Genomic DNA, 20,410 nt, shown 5'->3' on the forward strand with positions numbered 1-20,410 from the left:
TAGTCTCGTTTCAAACTCACGCCTCTTATTGGTTGAGCCAGAAGTTGACAGAGCAATAACGCCACAGCATTTACAATTCCTAACAATTCAACCATCATTGTATCTGAACATAAAACTGAAATAGGATGAAGCATTTAGGATAAACACCTTTACACAATTTTGATCTTAGTATGCTGTTATGGCAAGGCCATCTGCAGTTGGCATTTGAGATATAAAACCTCAACCCTAAAGGCTCAGTGACTAATGAGTTAGTCCAGTACAAACATGGGGACCCATCTGATCCCGCTCCAGGTCTAACACACTAAATGAACTTTTAAAACAATTTTAACTGATCTTTGTCCACATTAGCATTTCAGTAAGGTCCAGACTGAACTCAAGGTTTCAACTCTACTTGTATTTATTTCTCATAATTCCTCATGATGGTGTGGCATCAAAGGCTTAAGTGTTGGAACCTGTGGGAATTTTTGTGGCTTTCTGTAAATTCTGGCACCTCACACGGAAACTCGCTTAAATCCTGCTTGGCTGAATTTAAAGAGCGAGCAAGTTTTGACTTGCCTTTTTTCTGATCTCGTCTTCAATTGCAGCCCTGCAGTCTCTTGTATTCAGTTGACCTTGCTCTTTACGAAGTTAAACATGAAAACAACAGGCCACAACAAAATCCACTGTAATATTTCTTAAAGAATAGTTAATTTAAAAATAAATATTTGTACAGCGCCGTCATAAGTTCAATGCATTATCATCTCATATTTAAACATCAAATGTCAAGAGATATCAGAGATCTTGACTCATGCTGCGTTCACACCAGCTGTGGTAGAGGCGTCAAGCGCAAGTGATTTCAATGTTAAGTCAATGTGAAGATGCATTGACGCACGTCTGGAGGTCCCACGGCGCGAATGAGGCTCGAATTGAGTTGAAAAATTTAAACTTTGGCGGTAAAAAGCTCATTGTTAACCAATCAGGAGCTTGCTATATTAGCGACGTGATTACATGAAGCGAGCGGAGTTGCAGAAGCCCCTCCCATGAAGCAAATTTCTGCGTGAATGTCTCGATGACTAGAATTTCAAAAATATAATAAACTTAAGCAAAACTTAAAGGCGGGGTGCATGATTTTTGAAAAATACTTTGTAAAAGGGAGTCAGGCTGAGTACCAAAACACACTTGTAGCCAATCAGCAGTGAGGTGCGTGTCTACCAACCGACATCGTTGCCTGGGTTGCGTATGTACGGGGCGGTCTATCAAAAGAAGGTCCAGATTCTATTGGGGTAGGGGCGTGTTTGTTTAGGTGATTTCAAATGTCAACATTGGTATTCAAAGATCACGAACCCTGCCTTCAAAGCCGCTTATTAATGTTATAAATTCTTGTGCTTTGACTGGACGTGTTTTAAAGCGTGCTGTTATGATGGTGTATATCCACAACGGCAGTTAAACTTTTTGTCCAGTACATAACTTAGTTTAAGTTGTGCAAATAGATGCACGTTGTATTATATTTATGTAGTATCAAGTCTGATATATGAGGTGTGGAGCATTGCGCAGACACGTCCGGGTTGTTGCGGGTGCACTTTTGGGAGCGGACTTCTCCGTTGCTTTCGAATTATGGTACTGATGATGTCATACACCGTTCGGTCTGCGCAGCGCAACACAATGTCAAACACACTCTCACTCTTTCTTTACTGTAGACCAGTCAGATCTCTAAATGGCACCATAACCACAAAAAAATTAATAAACACACACACACACGATCATCGTTTTCGTGATCGATCATCGATGCCAAGTTCGAGTGCTCGAGTTCTCGTGCCCATCCCTATTTATCACACACGCAGCCAGTTACAAGCCGATCTCGAAACTTTATTTTGAGATCTGTTCAAATGAAAGAAGATCCTGTACTTTAATGCAGTTTGGGTGAAAGTGCATTGTTTAATAAGATCTTTTATGATGAAAATAAAGTTTTTTTTATATAAGGGATAGTTCATTTTCTCACTCGCATATTGTTACAAACCTGTATAAATGTATTTGTTCTGATGAACACAAAGGATGATATTTAGATGAATGTTAGTAACATTAGAACAAAGAAATCTATTTAGCTGATGAGTTAATGACATTTCAAGCTTAGTTTGCATGCAACTTGTTCAGGGTTGGCCATTGAAAGCGATGCTTGCCTTCCAAAGCTAAAGAAAACCAGAACACATTAGTGCTTATGCCGTCACAATGGATGTTAACCGCAGTCTGTCAGATAGGGGTGTTTTGTTAAGAGCACTAAAGCCGGCACCTTTTCATGGTTGGTACAGAGACTTGTTTTGCATGGCAAACACCTCAGTTCGCAGTTTTTCTCAGATGTGCTCATGAAAAGTGTCGCTCTTGGCTGAGTTTCATGCCTTGCTTGAATTATCAGGGTGTCTGTGGTGAATTATATAATGATGGATGTTTGACATTATCCTTGTAAGTTGAAAATAAAATGCATTAATGTGCACAAGATGTTGTGTCATCACCGGTCTACTTTTTGTAGCCAAATCGCTGCAGGAGTTTGCTGGAGTCTTACAGAACCTGGAGGATGAGAGAACCCGAATGGTGAGCTGATGTCTTTATCATTAAATTACTATCATTACACCTCCCAAATATCTAAAGGCAAAGTTCACACAAAACTTATCATTTACTTACACCCATGTTGTTTTTCTAAACCCACATGATCTTCTTCTGTGAAACATTAAACAAGATGTTTTGCAGAATGCATATATTGTTCTTTCTCATGCAATGGATGTGAATAAGGGCGGTTTCACATTTGGTGTGATTGCCTGGTCCGAACCCGAGTTCCATTGCTCCCCCCTCCCCATGCCCCCCATGGGCTGTGTTCACATACGCTTGCATCATCAAGCTGCAGCCGGCGTGTACTCATGTTGCTTGGCAACCGCTGTAAACGAGAAGACGATAAGCGTGATTGACGAACTGCAAGCAGAGAGATGATTTCTGAATGGCTCCGCAAAAATTGATGTCGGCGGACAGCCGGCAAGTGCGTTTGTGTATTATTTCTTTGAAAACAAAACCAAAAAAAAAATAAGAACAAAAGTCAAGCAAGCATTCTATGCATTTTGTTGTCAAGGTAAGTGGAGGCACACAAACACACACGTCTGTTTTGGTGGGACATTCCATATAATACGTAATTAACAGCGATTCACTTCCGCGATTTGGTACGATTGCACTCACATCAGCAGCGAACCGATCTGGAGTTCACATGGATCAGACCCCAGACCACCCTTTTTAAGCGGACTCGAGTACGTTTTGTAAAAAAGGCTCTATGTGCTGGGATATATGTGATCTTGACATGTCAAGGCAGCCAACAGACGGATGGGTAAGCTCCAATAACCAGGGCACTTTTAACAGACGTCTCAGCCAGCGTATTGCTGAGTGGAGAAAATCTGTTAGATATTACTACAGGAGCACTAGTTGGGTGGCGTACGTGACTTCACTCGTTGCATGCCTCGGTCGTCTGCGGACGTCTGGAGCCAGGGTGATGTGAGGCATGCTGTACCGCACGCTGGATCTGCGAATGCTGGGCACCAACTCCTCCACAGCTTCCCGCTCTGGTGAGGACAGGTCTGAAAAGCATATATCGGATGAATCCGCCATTAGATCGAAAAGCAAGGCAGATTTACAATAAGCAGACAGTGAGCAAATGCTAACTTCAGCCGGCACCGTTTGTTGATGCTAGCGGGCTATATGCTAACACTAGGTGTTTAATAGTGATAAATCGTTTTACTTATTAATAATGTTCAATAATCGTCACGGTAAAGTATTCCTAAGATAAATTAGTATGTTATATTATATAGATAGGAACGAGATAGTAAGAAAATAGGATTTAGATAATGAACTCGACAAAGCTCCGGTGCATGGAGCAGCGTTGCCCCGTTTGTTGAGGCTAGCGGGCTATATGCTAATACTGGGTGTTTACCAGTTATAAATCGTTTCAGTTATTAATACTGTTGATTAATCGTCACGGTAAAGTATTCCTATGATAAACTAGTAAGTTATATTATATCGATAGGAACAAGATAGTAGGAAAATAGGATTTAGATGATGAACTCGACTGAGCTCCGATAGTAGTGTTGCCACTCTCTCTTGCGTCACCTCTTGCATCTCTCTCTTGCGTCTCACTCTGCATTGTGTAACTTTTTAAAAGATATCTTGACAGAAATGCAATATAATCTACATAACTATATTATCAGTGGTGTATAAAGACCTTACTTAATGAAATGTATTGTTTTTATTAACTTAGAATGAGTAGTTTTTATCTACATAAACCGTGGGTCCTTTTACATATAAGTCGCCATTTTGTGCCGCCATTTTTCTACCCTAGCCTTAAACAACATACTGCCCTACAGAGTGCATTTTGTCACTACGTTGTCTCAGATGATGGGCCTTATTTTAAGGATCTAAGCGCATTGTCTAAAGCGCACAGCGCAATGTCTAAATGGGCGTGTCCGAATCCACTTTTGCTAATTTAACGACGAGAAAAATGGTTTGCGGCATAGCGCATGTTCGAAAAGGGTTGGTCCTATTTTTTTATGGGAGTATTTGGGGGGTAACGTTCAATAAACCAATGAGAGTCTTATCTCTCATCCCCTTTAAAAGCCAGTTGCGCTGGCACTATGTCTAATCCCTTTTTAGAAAGCGGACTTTGTTAACTAAAAAACTAAACTAAGATTAATGTTAAATAATTGTGTTGTTTTACACTTGTATTGAAATTGTTATTTTTTCATTAAAACCTTTAAAACCCGTTTTCTTTTAGTCATGGAAGTAAAAAAGCAGGCTTTTAATTGCTTTAAATGTATGGCTATCTAATATCATTAAAAAATAATTTACAAGTATAGAAAAGGTTTGTACTGTAAAAATACTTGTTACAAACAGGAGATAAAGAATTTACAAACGTCTCTCCGCCCGTTTCAGCACTTGGACAGTGTTACGAGTTTTTTTAAGCATTATTTAAAAATGTTTCTCATATCACCATATCCACAGGTACAGAGTCATCATATACAATAAATCCGTGAGGTAGCATTTAAAAACATTTAAAAATTGATGCATTTGTTTAAAGCAAAGCATTTATTTACTTACCAGGCTACAGGTGAAGCTGCTCTTTGTACCTTCTAACGTCTCATAATTAGTCCTCATTTATGTCCAAGAGACTCAATAATAATCTTTTACATTCGATCCTTTAATCTTTCATATTTAAAAGCGGTTTTGTGCTGCTGCGCATTCATGTATGTGTTAAGCAAAGCCGCGTTGTCGTCCCGTTTATGTGCATATTACTAATGCGCTCTTTAAATAACAAAAAACATATTGCGATATTGACTTTAGACTTTAGAGCAGGTTTTTGTTGGTTACTGGTGTAGTCTATTTTAGTTGCCTCAAAATAGCAACGCGCCAACAATGCGCCTGAACACACCTGGGTGCAAAAGGGGGGGGGGGGGATGCATTTGCTATTTAAACAATGCGGCGCTAAATGTGAAAATTATAATTGGGCAGGGTGGAAACTAGCAAAAGACACTTGCGTCGCGCATTGCGCTGCATTGCGCCGGTTGTAAGATAGAGCCCGATGACACGTATGACCTAGTGGCGGCTACCGTAGCTTGACTATGTGTTACGAAAGGGAGGGTTGAGGGCTGGAATGAGCCGTTGGTTGCAATTCACAATCTAGACCACTAGATGCCGCTAAAAATCTACACAGTGCACCTTTAAAGGGTAACAGAATCACAACTAATGTGACACTTGTGACACACAAAATTTGACACTTTTTTGTACCACAGACTATAGAAAGTCATGTGGGATTAAAATAACATGAGGATGAGTAAATGATGACATATTTTAATTTTTGGGTGAACTGTCCATTTACATATAGCTAATAAATTAAGGACAATGTCTTATGTCTCATCAGATTGAAAACGCCAATGATGTGTTGATTTTACCCCTGGAGCGATTCAGGAAGGAACAAATTGGAGCTGCTAAGGTGAGCACAGAAGGTCCTGTTAAAATAGGTTTTGTGCTGTTACGACATGTATTCATAGCTGAGAGACTGTTTTTACTGCACAGAATAAGCGGATAACTATCAAAAATCTGCTTGTTATAGAAACCAGTTTTCATGCGTTTACATGCAAATCAATAAACTGGTTATGCAGAAATCTATGTTTACATGGGATTTAAAGATTTGTCGCGTTATTATGCAGGCAGTGAGGTCATCGCCTATAGTCCATAATAGTCGTTCAAAAAGCCGACTTAAGCCATACTGTTGTATCTTTTCTCATGTCTGCAGAGCCTGTAAATGTAACATGGACATTTATTTCGCAGTTTCCCTGCCAACTGCTTTAGTCGAGCGGAGACTTTTATGCATTTATGGGCTTTCCCTGATAAAAGAAAACGCGTTTACATGACACCACACATTATCAGTTTATTAAGCATAATCGGCAAGACTGTGCATGTAAACGCCCTTGATGTCATTTTTGAGTAAGTGAAGATCATATTTGTGAACTTTAGATTGTTAGAGCTGAACTGAGGATTTTTATATTTAAGGTTGGATGATATGTAAATTAAGGTTTGGCTGGTTAGACGTTGCTGCAGATGCACTATTTCGTGTAGAAAAGTCACTTATGTATTTAATAAATAAATATATATATATATATTTATTTAGCATTTATTTTATATAAAATAACTTAAATGGTCATGTGATTTTAAGGTGCAGTCAGAAATAAAGTAAGTAATATTTAACCTTTTAAACTCTGCCACCCCTGTGGACCCACCTGTGAGTCCAATATTCCATCATCACATTTATAAAAAAAAACATGTATAAGTTGTGGAGCACAAAACTAGACACATGGCATTTTCTGAAAGTCTAGAACATCAGCTTTTTCACTAATCCAATTTATTTAGCATTTATTTTATATAAAATAACTTAAATGGTCATGTGATTTTAAGGTGCAGTCATTACAGGAAATCTGGGCCTGCAGAAAATATTTTGGATGAGCTTCCTTCATTTACATATTAGCTCACCATTTGTATGTTGTTTACACTAATAGCTTGATAATGCACATTCAATTTCCCTCACAATCAGAGCTAAAACGTGAACAAGTGTTAAATATACAGTATGTGGGCTCTTTATGACTGATTAAACAACACTGCCATCTGGTGGCTTTAAAGGGATAGTACACCCAAAAATGAATATTCTGTTATCATTTACTAACCCTAAACCTATATGAGTTTCTTTATTTTGTTGAACACAAAAAGATATTTTGATAAATGATGGTAAGCACACAGCTAACTGTACTTATTGACTACCAAAGTAGGTAAAACAAAAGTACTATGGAAGTCAATGGGTACCATAAATTTTGTGTGCACACCATAAATATCTTATTTTGTATTAAACAAAATAAAGCTACTCTAAAAGGCCAAAACAACGATATATATATATATATATATGTGTGTTTTGGCCTTTTAGAGTAGCTTTATTTTGTTTTGTTTAATACAAAAGAAGATATTTATGGTGTGCACACACAATTGATGGTATATATATATATATATATATATATATATATATATATATATATATATACCGATTCTTCTGAAACTCTATTCTTAAATTAAATAGTTATTTCCTGCAAACCCTGTCACTGTTTACTTTTGTTGAATGGAAAAGAGTCTGACTCTGCGATATGTTTGTTTTTGTACCACAGGAGGCAAAAAAGAAATATGATAAAGAAACAGAAAAGTATTGTGGAGTTCTGGAGAAACACCTGAGTCTGTCTGCCAAAAAGAAGGAAGCTCACCTTCATGAAGTATGTAAAAATCTGCAGTTGTTGTTGTCCATTGTTTTATTGTTTTGACGTTTAATTCTCATACATTTTTTGTTCATGAAAATTTTTTAACACATTGTTGTGATTATTTAAATTAAATATTTTGCCTGGCAGTAAATATTAATACACATATTAGACATATTTAAAAGTAATTATTTAATGAATATATTCAAAAACTGAAAATTCCTGATAAGAAATAAAGTGGCTGCAAAGAAAATCAATTCCTGCAGCTCCCCCTTGTGTTTTTTATACAGATGTGCAATCATTGCAGTGACCTGAAAACATCGCAATGAGGTCAAAAAATTGCGATGAGGCAATTATTTAATCATTGTGACAGCCCTAATATCCTGTTGAAACTGGAATGTGTCATTATTTTGACTGTCCTCAATTGCCGGTTACCTTTAGATATGCTGTCAGATCATGATTTACTACTGAACATCCCTACTGAAAAATCCAGCTAAAACCAGCATAAGCTGGTAGCTGGTTTTAGCTGGTTTAAGGTGGTTTATGCTGGTCCTCCCAGCCTGACAAAGCTGGTCATGCTGGTGGGCCAGCTGGTTTTCCAGCATGACCAGCTAAGTCCAGCTAGACCAGCTTAAAATGTGACCAAAACACACCTAGACCAGCTTGCTACACCAGCAAAACCAGCTTCCTACACCAGCAAAATCAGCTAAAACCAAGCTGGGGACCAGCTAAAACCAGCTCACCAGCTTATGCTGGTCTTAGCTGGATTTTTCAGTAGGGATTGCTAGCCTGTAGTATAAGTGGGATGTATATCCTCATAGTGGAGATGTTTTGAAGCGCACACATCTGCTAAAAGTTTGGAAAGACACTAACAGTACATGGCTTTAAAGCTAATAGGAGTAAATGGAGTAAATGCCACAAAACACAATAGTATCTATATTAAATATATGAAGACATCAGATGCAAAACCCTTTAAGTGCAGCTGATATGTTTTCTTGTAAATAATTTTTTTTTATCAGACTCTTAATGGATTCTGTCAACAATCTGGTATTTTTGATTGACCTAAGTTCAGAATTGTGTAAAGTTTAAGTGAAAGTATTTGTTAAACGTATTTGAATACATGCCGAGAGCATTCGGTTAATGTCATTACCTCATTTTTGACTGCTTTTGTTGGTTTAGAGGCTTTTGCATCTGAACTCCTCATATATTTCCTCTTTTTTGCTTACTGAATCCATCCAGGCAGATAATCAGGTGGACCACGTGAGGCAACACTTCTATGAGGTTTCATTGGAATACGTCTTCAAAGTGCAGGAGGTTCAGGAGAGGAAGATGTTTGAGTTTGTGGAGCCGGTAAAAATTCAGTACATCTCTGTGTTTCTTGATTCCCAGTACAGGATGAGCATCACAGTAAAAGTTAACCCAGTGGTTCTCACTCCCACCATGTGTATGGGTAAACCCCTTTGTGCCCAGCTCCCCCCCTTACCCAAAAAAAGTGCATGAGATGAAACAATCTGAAACATAGTGTTTGAATTAAACATTAAATGATATAATGATATAATGTAGTGCTGTTGGTTATTGGCCTTATTTTTCAGGGCCCCCCTCGCACAATCTCACACCCTCCCAGTTTAAGAGCCAATGGGTTAACCTAAGTACTGTGGTGTTACTGTAGTACAATGACGTTTGAATGAAGATGGTAACAGCATGGTTCTGAATGATCACCATTTTTTTATTCCAATGGTTTTTTAATGGTACTTCCAAATTCACAATGCCATTGAAGAACCTTTTCTGTCTAAATGGTTATTTAAAGCACATCTAAAGAACCTTTCAGTGTCACTAAATGTTTGTTTAAGGTGATAAAGTTTCTTCAGATTATAAATATGTATGAAAGAAATGCTTCTTTAAAGATCCTTTGACTAAATGGGTCTTTGAGGAACCAAAATTGTTACTTCTATGGCATTGCTGTGAATAACTTTTTAAGAACTGTTCTCTAATCAATGAATGTTTTTAAAAAATATATATTTTATTATTTTACATTTTTGATTACTGATCATCATGTTTTTTTTGTGTACAGTTGCTGGCATTTTTACAGGGTCTCTTTACATATTATCATCATGGGTACGAACTGGCCAAAGACTTCAACCACTTCAAGACAGACCTCACAATCAGCATTCAGAATGTAAGAACAGGATCTTTCTTTGAAATCCCAGTACAACTTTTATAGATGAGCAAAATTAGTTTATAGCCAGACATTAACGCATGTAAAATGACTTTAGACCGCAAAAATAGTCTTGAGTAGCACAGTTATATTTGTAGCAATAATCAACAATACATTGTATGGGTCAATTTTAAAGCTCACTTAACACACATTGTTTTTGCCAATCTAATGTTAATCTCGGTTACCTATAAAGTAGGATTTCATCCTTCAAATCCAAAGAGTCTTTCGTGTTGTCAGATTATTAAAAGACAGAACGACTATTCTGTTTTTTTCTGGAGTAAGACTAACACTTGAAGGTGCACGGTGGGCGAAGCTAAAGAGTTACGAGTATGCACAGCCTTTGCATACTAATCTTAACAGCTGTGACATGATGGAAATCAAATTTAAATAAAAACTTTTTTAAAAACTATGGCTTACAGGCAGATACAGCCTTACATGTATGATCCAGAATCGGATACTGACAGTGCTGGGAAAGTTCAATTTCTACATGAGCTAGTTCAACAGTTCACAAATTTTAAAATGAACTAGTTCACAGTTCATATTTCAAAAATTTAAACTAGGTCACAGTTCCAAAAATGAACGAATTTATAGTTCTTTTTTCCCATATTATTTTTAAAAAATGATTGCCATTATACCCCATATAGAACCACAGACAGCAATTATTTTAAGTTTTAACTCTGAAGCTAAATGCTTCAGATTTCATCTTCATATCCAACTTTAAATCTTATCCAACCAGGGTTTACATTAGCATTCATCTTTTAATTTTTGTATTTGCTTGCACATACCTTAAAAGGCTAGCTGGGTGCTTTAAGGGGGTTGCACACAGGGCGAGAAGCGCTGCGCGGCGTCACGTGTAGGACAACTAGCAGGTATCGCACACCGCACGTTAAAAAGCGTGAGCTTAGTCAGAGTCTATTTCAACATCCAGAATATGCGTTTAACAATTTGGGACAAATATGATGTTATTTAATGTTAAACTATGTGAGTGGCGCGGCAGGGATTTCAGCAGCGTCCAGTGTGTCACCTCCATGCTGCTTTTTGTTTTGATGACGCATGCAGCCGTGAAACACTGGTGGCTGGTGTTGCCCGATTGGGTGTTTTGTCCGCTACACATTAAATGTCACGTTCTTCCTGATCTCATTTTTCAAACCTTAGTTAGTGTGTAATGTTGCTATAATAGCATAAATAATACCTGTAAAATGATAAAGCTCAAAGTTCACTGCCAGGTGATATATTTTCTTTAATAGAATTCCTCTTTCAAAGCCTACAACGAACGGCCGGTTTGGACTACAGCCCTCACAACACATTAAACAAACTACACAATCAGAACTCGATACGTATTTCTGAAGGAGGGATTTAATAGAACAAGAAAGACATCAGCCCATTTTGAGGACAGTGAAAACAGGGCTATACAGATAAGTCAATTGTGTGAAAAATACTGCGTTTTTTTGCACATGAATTATGAACACATATTATATTGCACACTGTAAACACAATCAAAGCTTCAAAAACACAGAAAGAACGGGAGCTTTAAGGCCTGTTTACATTGTGTTTTAAGCATGGTTTTCGCCTGGAAGACTCTATAGAAATCTGGCAACCTATTGAACAACGTTAAACTGAGAGCATGCCGTTTTACAAACACCAGAATGAACGAGTTCACAGTGACGTTCATCAGGCAGTAAAACGGTACGTTCAGTTCACGTTTCCCAAAATATGAAGGAGTTCATGAACTTTCGTTCAATGAACTCGTTCAGGCACAACACTGGATACTGAGTCAGTATTTGATCAACGGCAGTAACGATTACAGGACATCTCTATCTGGTAATAGATCCTTGTTTTTGTTTATCCTCTATCTTAATAAAAAACTCTTGATGTGTTTTTTCTGCATTTGCCCGTTTAAAACGTGTAAGTGTCGTAAGTGCAGTACAATGCCAACTGAGGCAGAAAATGTTTGTGAGATTTTGTGAGAAAACATGTGAGATTTTGATTTACTTACGCCTGTGGTTGGGACTCCTAAACAGTGTCTTTTAAAGTTGGGGCCGCTCCATCAGTTGTAAACAAGTGGAAAATTTGGCGTCAAACTGAGCCTTGTTTATAAAACAATCCTCTCTGAAATGCAGGGAACAAACATAAAGCCATTCGCAATTACGTTGCTGTCCGGGAAAAACTAACTGCATCCACTGTTGTCTTAAGACATGGAAAACTAAATAAGGTTTTCTTCTTATATCCAAAAAACACTTATTTTGTTTAACCATCTTGATTAAACAAAGTTGTTCGTGCTGTGCAGTGATACCGGTGACTTTTACGCATCTCACTTGACGTGCAGGGCAAGCGTGCTTTTCTGGGGGTAAAGGCCCATAAAAGGAATATGGGGTCAATCAGCCATAACGGATACCCCCGTTCGAAAAAAAAAAACTTACAGAAACTTGTAGGAAAAAGGATGCATGAGTTTGACCCAAAAATACTCCGTCATAACCTAAACTGCTTTTTTGACACTTTGCTTATGTTTAGCATAAGGGTTACAACTCTTAAACTGTGTTAATAAGTCAGAATGCATGAAATAGTATTAACCCTCCCCCCCCCCCCTTTCAGACAAGGAATCGGTTCGAGAGCACACGATCAGAGGTGGAAAGCTTGATGAAGAAGATGAAGGAAAACCCAGACGAACACAAGAGCATCAGTCTGAATAGCATGCAGGGATACCTGTTTGTGCAGGAGAAACGTATGTTTTATTTCCTTAAGATCACTAATCTACGCCTTTAAGTTTATAGAAATTGTTAAAGGATGCTGTTAATATTTGCAGTGGCAGACATTTCATTCATAGGAACACAACTGTAGGTTTTTGGATATAAATATCTCATATACTTTTGTTCACTGTTACCTCCTCCATTCACTTTTACCGTCTTACTTTTTACAGGTTCATTTGTGTCCACATGGGTAAAGTACTACTGTATCTACCACCGAGAGCCCAAACGCATGACCCTGCTGCTCTTCGATCAGAAGTCTGGAGGCAAAATTGTAAGTTCTCCTCTTTGTTTCTCTCTGTCTCAAGCATGCATTCCTTTTTTCAGTCCTGCTTTCAGTATGTGTGACCTTCAGATGCTGAGAGCGGATGCTGGCAGAGAAGCTTGTTTTCTGTGCTGGCAGTGATCTTTAATCTTGGCACGAGGAGCTGGCGCTCATTTTGACACGTGGAGCTGTGCCCAGTCCCCTCTCAACATGAACACGCGCCGGGTCAATACCTCCGTACATGCACCAGGGACCACATGTAGATTGATTAGATTCTCACCACGAACGATGAGCCCACTACTGATCACAAAATAATGTTTTCTTTAAGTAGTAACTCTACTGAGTAAACAGCTAAAACCAGCACTTAGCTGGTTGGCTGGTTTTAGGTGATAAAGTAGACTGGTTTTACGGAGGTTTTGGTCTGTTTTTGAGCTGACCCACCAGGTTGACCAGGCTGGATCCTTGGCCAGCATGGCTAAGCTGGTTGACTGGTCTGGTCTTAAGATGGAAGTAGCTGGTGTAAGCTGGCCCACCCAACTTGACAAAGTTGGTCAGGCTGGTTTTATCCAATAGGTCAGCTGATGAAACATGGCCAAAAAGCCTCTGAAACCAGCCTGCTTTCACAAGCTAAAACAGCTAATACAAGACAGAACGACCAGCCCAAACCCATCTAAAACAAGCCTACTACACCACCTAAAACCAGGCTGGAAGACCAGACAAAACGCACATTAAACCAGCCTGCTTAACCAGCTTAGACCAGTCTGGGCGACTAACTAAACCAGCCAAAACCAAGCTGAAAGACGAGACCCAAACCTGTTTAACTAGCTAAACCAGCTTAGACCAGGCTGGGTGACTAATAAAACCAGCTCAAACCAGGCTGCCAGACAAGCCCCAAATCACTATAAAACCAGCCTGTTTAACTAGCTAAACCAGCTTAGACCAGGCTGGGTGACTAATAAAACCAGCTCAAACCAGGCTGCCAGACAAGCCCCAAATCACTATAAAACCAGCCTGTTTAACTAGCTAAACCAGCTTAGACCAGGCTGGGTGACTAATACAACCAGCTCAAACCAGGCTGGCAGACGAGCCCCAAATCACTTTAAAACCAGCCTGTTTAACTAGCTAAACCAGCTTAGACCAGGCTGGGTGACTAATAAAACCAGTTCAAACCAGGCTGGCAGACAAGCCCCAAATCACTATAAAACCAGCCTGTTTAACTAGCTAAACCAGCTTAGACCAGGCTGGGTGACTAATAAAACCAGCTCAAACCAGGCTGGCAGACGAGCCCCAAATCACTCTAAAACAAGCCTGTTTCACCAGCTAAACCAAGCTGGGTAACCAGCTAAAACCAGGCTCGAAGACCAGCAACTATGTCTCTTAAAGCCCAGCCACTCCACCTCTTAAACCAGCCTGCTAATCTAGCTAAAACCAGGCTGGTAGACTAGCCCAAAACCCCTCTAAAACCAGCCTGTTTTACTAGCTAACCAGCTAAAACCAGGCTGTAAGACCAGCCACTGAGCCTCTTAAACCAGCCTCCTTTACCAGCTAAACCAGGCTGCCAGACAAGTCACCTAAAACCAGCCTCGTTAACTGCTACACCAGCTAAAACCAGACTGGGAGACAACCTAAACCTCTCTTAAACTAGCCTGTCTTACCAGCTAAAACCAGGTTGGAAGACCAGCCACTACGCCTCTTAAACCAGCCTTCTTCACCAGCTAAACAAGGCTGGGAGATGAGCCCAAACAAACCCCTCTAAAACTAGCTTGTTACACCAGCTAAAACCAGGTAGGGCGAACAGCTAAACCAGCTTAAACCTGGCTAAGAGACCAGCCAAAACGTCTCTTAAACCAGCCTGTTTCACCAGCTAAACCGGCTAAAACCAGACTGGGCAACCAGCTTAAACCAGCCAACCAGCTTAGGCTTAATGCAGGAAAGCTCCAACACATATTCAGTAGGCCTACTCAATCATACTCAAATAATTTTCAGTTTGTTTAGTCCCTTGTGTTACGCTAATATTGTCACCTTCATCGGTATGATCAAGATGAGTTGAGATGAAGAGCAGAAAAGGGAACACTAGAGAGCCATCACTCAACAGGGTGCATACATGAACACAATTAGACTGTAAGCAGAGAGGTCATCGAATCAGAGGACACCACAGCGCTCTGGTAATTGACTCCACAGGCATTCGCAAAACTTGTTTGTAGTCTGTGAAGAAGTCGTGAAGCGTCTGAATAAAAATAGCTCACCGCATCTGAACCCCATTCCTTGGATGCTCTTTTTAAGAAGTTTCATATATAGCGTAACCGTACACTTTATCCTACATTTATATAATCATCAATGTGATGACAGTGTAGTGGGTAAATATAGAACATCTGCTCACATTTTCCTGTCAACGGGCCAGGCTTAGATTCACAAACAGGTTCACTGTTAAATGTTATACGTTTAATTTAGGCCTACGTTCAACCATGTGGTCTTTTTCAGGGGGATGAAGACAGTTTTACGCTCAAGTCCTGCACCAGAAGGAAAACCGACTCCATCGAGAAGAGATTCTGCTTTGACATCGAAGCCACAGACCGGTAAGCTAATGAGACACATACCCGCCACCAGGTGGCGCTTCAGTCCGCGCGACGTACGGTGCAGACTGCTTCCTGGCAGCCGTTCAGAAAAGAGGAGGGTGTTAACAAGGACTGGCAAGGCAGAAAGACGCAGTACACTGCAGATTGCTTTGAGCTGTCAAAGCAGTCACAGTAACTGGGAAGAGATACAAAGTGGTCCTTTAATAGATTTGAGGAAGGGGAGTAGCACTAAATGCTTAACAATTAATTAAGCCCCATCACAAATGATGCTCGGGGCTTTTGTGTCTGCACTTTGGTGACGTAATGTTGGATGAGTGGGAAGTAGTTTGCTCCAAAATGTCTTTTTCATAATAAGTATTTTGGCCTTCCTTTCAGAGAATATAAATGACCCTGTCTGTGAAAAAAACAAACATTTTTTTGTGATTTTCTACATAAAATCTTCCTAAATAATGTAAAGATTGTGTGAAAATAGAACCTTGAGTCGGACCCGATGGTGTAGTGGGCAGCACACACTCTATCACTGTTTAAATAAAGGCAAAAATTGCCTAAAAATATACTAAAAAAAAAAATAGAACCTTGATATCTTGATATATTGACTGAGTAAGATCATATCACAGATTGAAATAAATGTGAAGTCAATGATTGAAATCAAACTTTAATGCTACAAATCTCATCATTAGCTTGGATTTTGCCGACATAAATAAATTAATTTTGATATATGCCTAAAGCTAGCAAACAAGTAATAATACATATTTGTGTAGTAATAATTTTTACATTCATCACAGACGGATGTAAAAACGACGAATTCGTCACAGACGAATGTAAAAAACTATTCTAATAGCACTGGACTGCCAGGTGAACTCCTAAAACTTAATACACTGTGTAATGGGGTCCACAGAGACACTACAAATCAAATGTATATCTGGAAACAAGACAGTTGAGAAAGATACTACCGGTAATACAAAGAAACATTATGATGCAAAAGCAATATTAAATATTAAAGATTTCTAGGTCACTAATTGACAAATATTAACCTCTTGAACAAAAGGTCAGATTTTCTTGCATCCATTAAAGCACACAAGATGTTCTGTGGAACATTCTGTGCAACTTTAGGAAGTCCATGACAGATCAATAGGCATACATATAAAGCAAAATGGAAGAAATATCAAATATAACACCCAGATCCAGCAAATATAACACCCAGATCCAGCAAATATAACACCCAGACCATTATTACTATTAATAATAATCATTATGTTTATTATTTATTATTATGGGATTAGAAAAAAAACAATCCTGAAATCAAAACAATCCCTAGAATTATTATTGGTATTACCACCATTATTGTACATACTATTATTGCATAATATACATATTATAATTATTATTGTTATCATTATTACTACACAAATATGTATTATTATTTGTTTAATTTATTATTATTATTTTGTCTTATTATTATTAGTTTGCTTATTATCATTGCTTTATAACAATATCATCATCTGTATTATTATCAGTTTAATTTATTATTATTAGTAGTAGTAGTTTGCTTATTGTCATTGCACAGAACAAACCATCGTCACAATTGTTGTTTTGTTTTTGTTGTCTGTTTTGTTTTTGTTGTTTACAACTTATCTGTTGTATGCTTTGCACTTATAATAATAATAATTATATATATAACAACCAGATCACTCAGTGCTGATAAACAGTGTTGGGAATTACTTTAAAAAAGTAATTAGTTATAGTTACTAATTACTTCTCACAAATAGTAACTGAGTTAGTAACTGCGTTACATTATTATAAAAGTAATTAAATACCAGGAAAAATTCATTACTGCGTTACTTAAAAAAATTATAATTTTTCAAATAACTTGAATGCCCCTTACAAAATTAAATATGTTAAATGACTAAAATGGATACTAAAGAGAAATCACTAATTTTGCGGCAGCATGTTACGATGTGAGGTGCTTTATTAGATCAGAATTACTTGCTTTTTCTTCCTGGACATAAGTTGCACATTACACAAACATTCTTGCCTTTCACCTCAACAATGGAAAAGTAGTGCTTTATAATTCGTGTTTGCGACCACTACCTTTGAGCTTGTTGTACTTGCCATCGCCCTGTCGAAGGTGTTTTCGGAGAGAGAGAGAGCATACGCGGGTGAAAACCACTACAGTGAGATAAATTTTAGTAACGCGCAGCATTTTAATGTCAGTAACGATAACGGATAACGGATAACGGCTTATAATGGGGGAAACAGTAATTTATTTGATTACTCGTTACTGAAATAACGAAGTTACTAACGCCGATTACTTATAACACCGTTATTCCCATCACTGCTGATAAAACATTGTGTACAAATAAACATGTAGTTGTTAATATTAGATAAAAATAGTTGTAGCAGTTTAAGTGTATTTTAATACATAAAAACAATGCAATATGTATATATTTTATATAAAAAAAAACTATGTTGAAAATGTTCCATGCCCAAAATGCTAGTCTCAACTAGTTTTAATCCAAATTTCAAGTTAAAAAAAAAAAATAAAAATTGTCACACTTTTAGTGGTTTTACCAACAACGGCCACTAGGTGTCATTGGTTTGCTGCATACTATTGTCACTAATAAATTACTGTCACTGCATTATTATTACAGCAGAAAGGTTTTGAAATATGAAACTGCATTCTTAGAGCTTTCCATCAAGATTATTTTTGTTTTAGAAAAGCCTATTATCGTTTTATTGATTTGCCGCTAGATATTTTTTAAAAAGTCGCCAGCATTTTTTGTGATATTCACAAAAGTTTCACAAAATGCCTTGCAGGAAAATTTTCTTCTAAAAATATATAAATATACGAATATATCAAATGAAAGAACAGACTCTCTGCTTTCAAACAAACAATAAACAAACAAAACAGGAAAAAAATATCTATATATTTTTTCTCTGCCTATAATCTCTTAAATATGGATATTTTAATATGGGTAAAAAATAATAATTAGCACAAAGCTGAAATAAATTTATGTGAAGGAATTTTGTTAGAGATCAGATTCAGAAAGATTATCAAAACATAAACAGAGTTTAAAATTAGTAAATAATAGAGTTTTTTTTTTTTCATAAATTGGGTAAGTGTATCGCGGTATTGCAGAAGTGGATAATCACGGTATTGCAGATTCATATAAAAATTTATCAGGAACACGTTTTTAATGCAAGTGTTTATCGTAAAGGCGGAGTCCACAATGTTTGAAAAACGCTTTGGTAAAGGAGACGGGCCGACTAACAAAACACACTTATAGCCAATCAGCAGTAAGGAGCGTGTCTACTAACCGACATCCTTGCCGGGTTGCGTATGTGTGGGCGGGTCTATCAACAGAAGGTCCAGATTCTATTGGGGTAGGGGCGTGTTTGTTTAGGTGATTTCAAATATCAACATTGGCTTTCAAACATCGTGGACTCCGCCTTTAATTGACGAGATGACTCATCAATGGCGGGGAAAGAGTTAATAGTTTTGTAAACAATGTGGGCCCACCTGTGGGCCCGTGACACTTAAGGGGTGTAAGGGGTGAATATCAGAATATTCTTTAAAAACATTAATATTAAATTGTAAATAAATAGAGCTAGACTCAAATAAGACTCAATTTTACTCAGTCGGAGCAGTAAAAATTTTGACAAATCGATCAAAACTATTTGTATGTCTGATTAAAATGACACTTTTGGAAATTAATTTAGCCCCAGAAGTCAAATCACTTAATTGAGTGTTTCTCAAAACATTTCAATCTGAATGTATAATGTATATTCAGACGAAAATATAATAGTGCCAACATTTAAAACTAACATTTAAAAAAATGTTTTATAGAGAATAAGCCAATAAGTGCGCAGAAACAATTTTGAGATTCTTTTGGAGTTCTGATTCCCCCCATTCCCAAAGTAGTGTACAGTATGTAACGTCACACATAGAGTAATGTACAGTAGTGTTTGTATAGTTCACTGTTTACTCCATTTGTCCTCATACTGTATTGATTGATGTGTCTCTTGGTACTGTGCTGACATTCAACTCATTATTATAGCAACCAATGTTTATCATAACCATTACGCTGTCTGAACAAACAGATCCGATTTCACAATTTGAAATATGTGTCAGTTCAAGATCACATCTGAAAACCAATTGTGTCGTGTGAACGAAGCCAAAGAGACGACATTCCATTTTAAGAAAGATTCTTGGCAGCATCGCTTACAGTGATTTACTAGAAAACATCATATAAGCCAGTGCACCTTGAGTTGATCTTTTTTTTCATATTTCATCCTGGCAGCTCTCTCAGTGAATTCACACACCATTAACCTGGTGACGGCTGAAGGTTAGTCCACGCAGGGTCAGGTAGAGTTATGATAATAGAAGTGGACCAGTTGAAATGAGTCTGAGGATATTTATGAAGGTCCACTGTTGATCTGAGAAATTATGTCCTTTTGTGGATATATGCGAGCGTTTGTGTATTTAATGTTTATTTCCTTTTTTCAATAGTCAATGCTGACACGTGGAATGGTGTTATTCTGTGTCTGCAATCAGAAAATATGAGTCTTATGTAAGACTCGCAGTGTGATTAATGGCTTTTTATTCAGCTATTGACTCACACTCCCTTAAAAATCACACGAAGGTGCTATAAAATTAGCTGTCTTCATGTATCCCATTTATCTCTGTGACAGTACACATTCAGAAAAAAATCTTCCCCAGCTGTCACTAATACACCTTTTCATCTAAAGAGTTCATGTTAGTACATCAGAGGTACATTTAGATACCAAAAGTATACATATCTGTACCTAAATGG

At 37.8% G+C, this 20,410-nt stretch overlaps 1 protein-coding gene across 1 annotated transcript in view; it reads left to right on the top strand.

Moving 5' to 3' along the window:
* Positions 1 to 20,410, top strand: part of LOC129423464 (rho GTPase-activating protein 26) — a 96,635-nt gene that overhangs the window by 40,297 nt on the left and 35,928 nt on the right. Inside the window, exons 3-10 of the mRNA XM_073871158.1 lie at positions 2,504 to 2,565; positions 5,924 to 5,995; positions 7,713 to 7,814; positions 9,036 to 9,146; positions 9,868 to 9,972; positions 12,604 to 12,733; positions 12,929 to 13,029; positions 15,502 to 15,596. Coding sequence (XP_073727259.1) covers positions 2,504 to 2,565; positions 5,924 to 5,995; positions 7,713 to 7,814; positions 9,036 to 9,146; positions 9,868 to 9,972; positions 12,604 to 12,733; positions 12,929 to 13,029; positions 15,502 to 15,596 — 778 coding nt within the window. The remainder of the gene's footprint in view (positions 1 to 2,503; positions 2,566 to 5,923; positions 5,996 to 7,712; positions 7,815 to 9,035; positions 9,147 to 9,867; positions 9,973 to 12,603; positions 12,734 to 12,928; positions 13,030 to 15,501; positions 15,597 to 20,410) is intronic.

Source organism: Misgurnus anguillicaudatus, chromosome 9 (genome assembly GCF_027580225.2).
Source record: "Misgurnus anguillicaudatus chromosome 9, ASM2758022v2, whole genome shotgun sequence".
NCBI classification, from domain to species: Eukaryota; Metazoa; Chordata; class Actinopteri; order Cypriniformes; family Cobitidae; genus Misgurnus; species Misgurnus anguillicaudatus.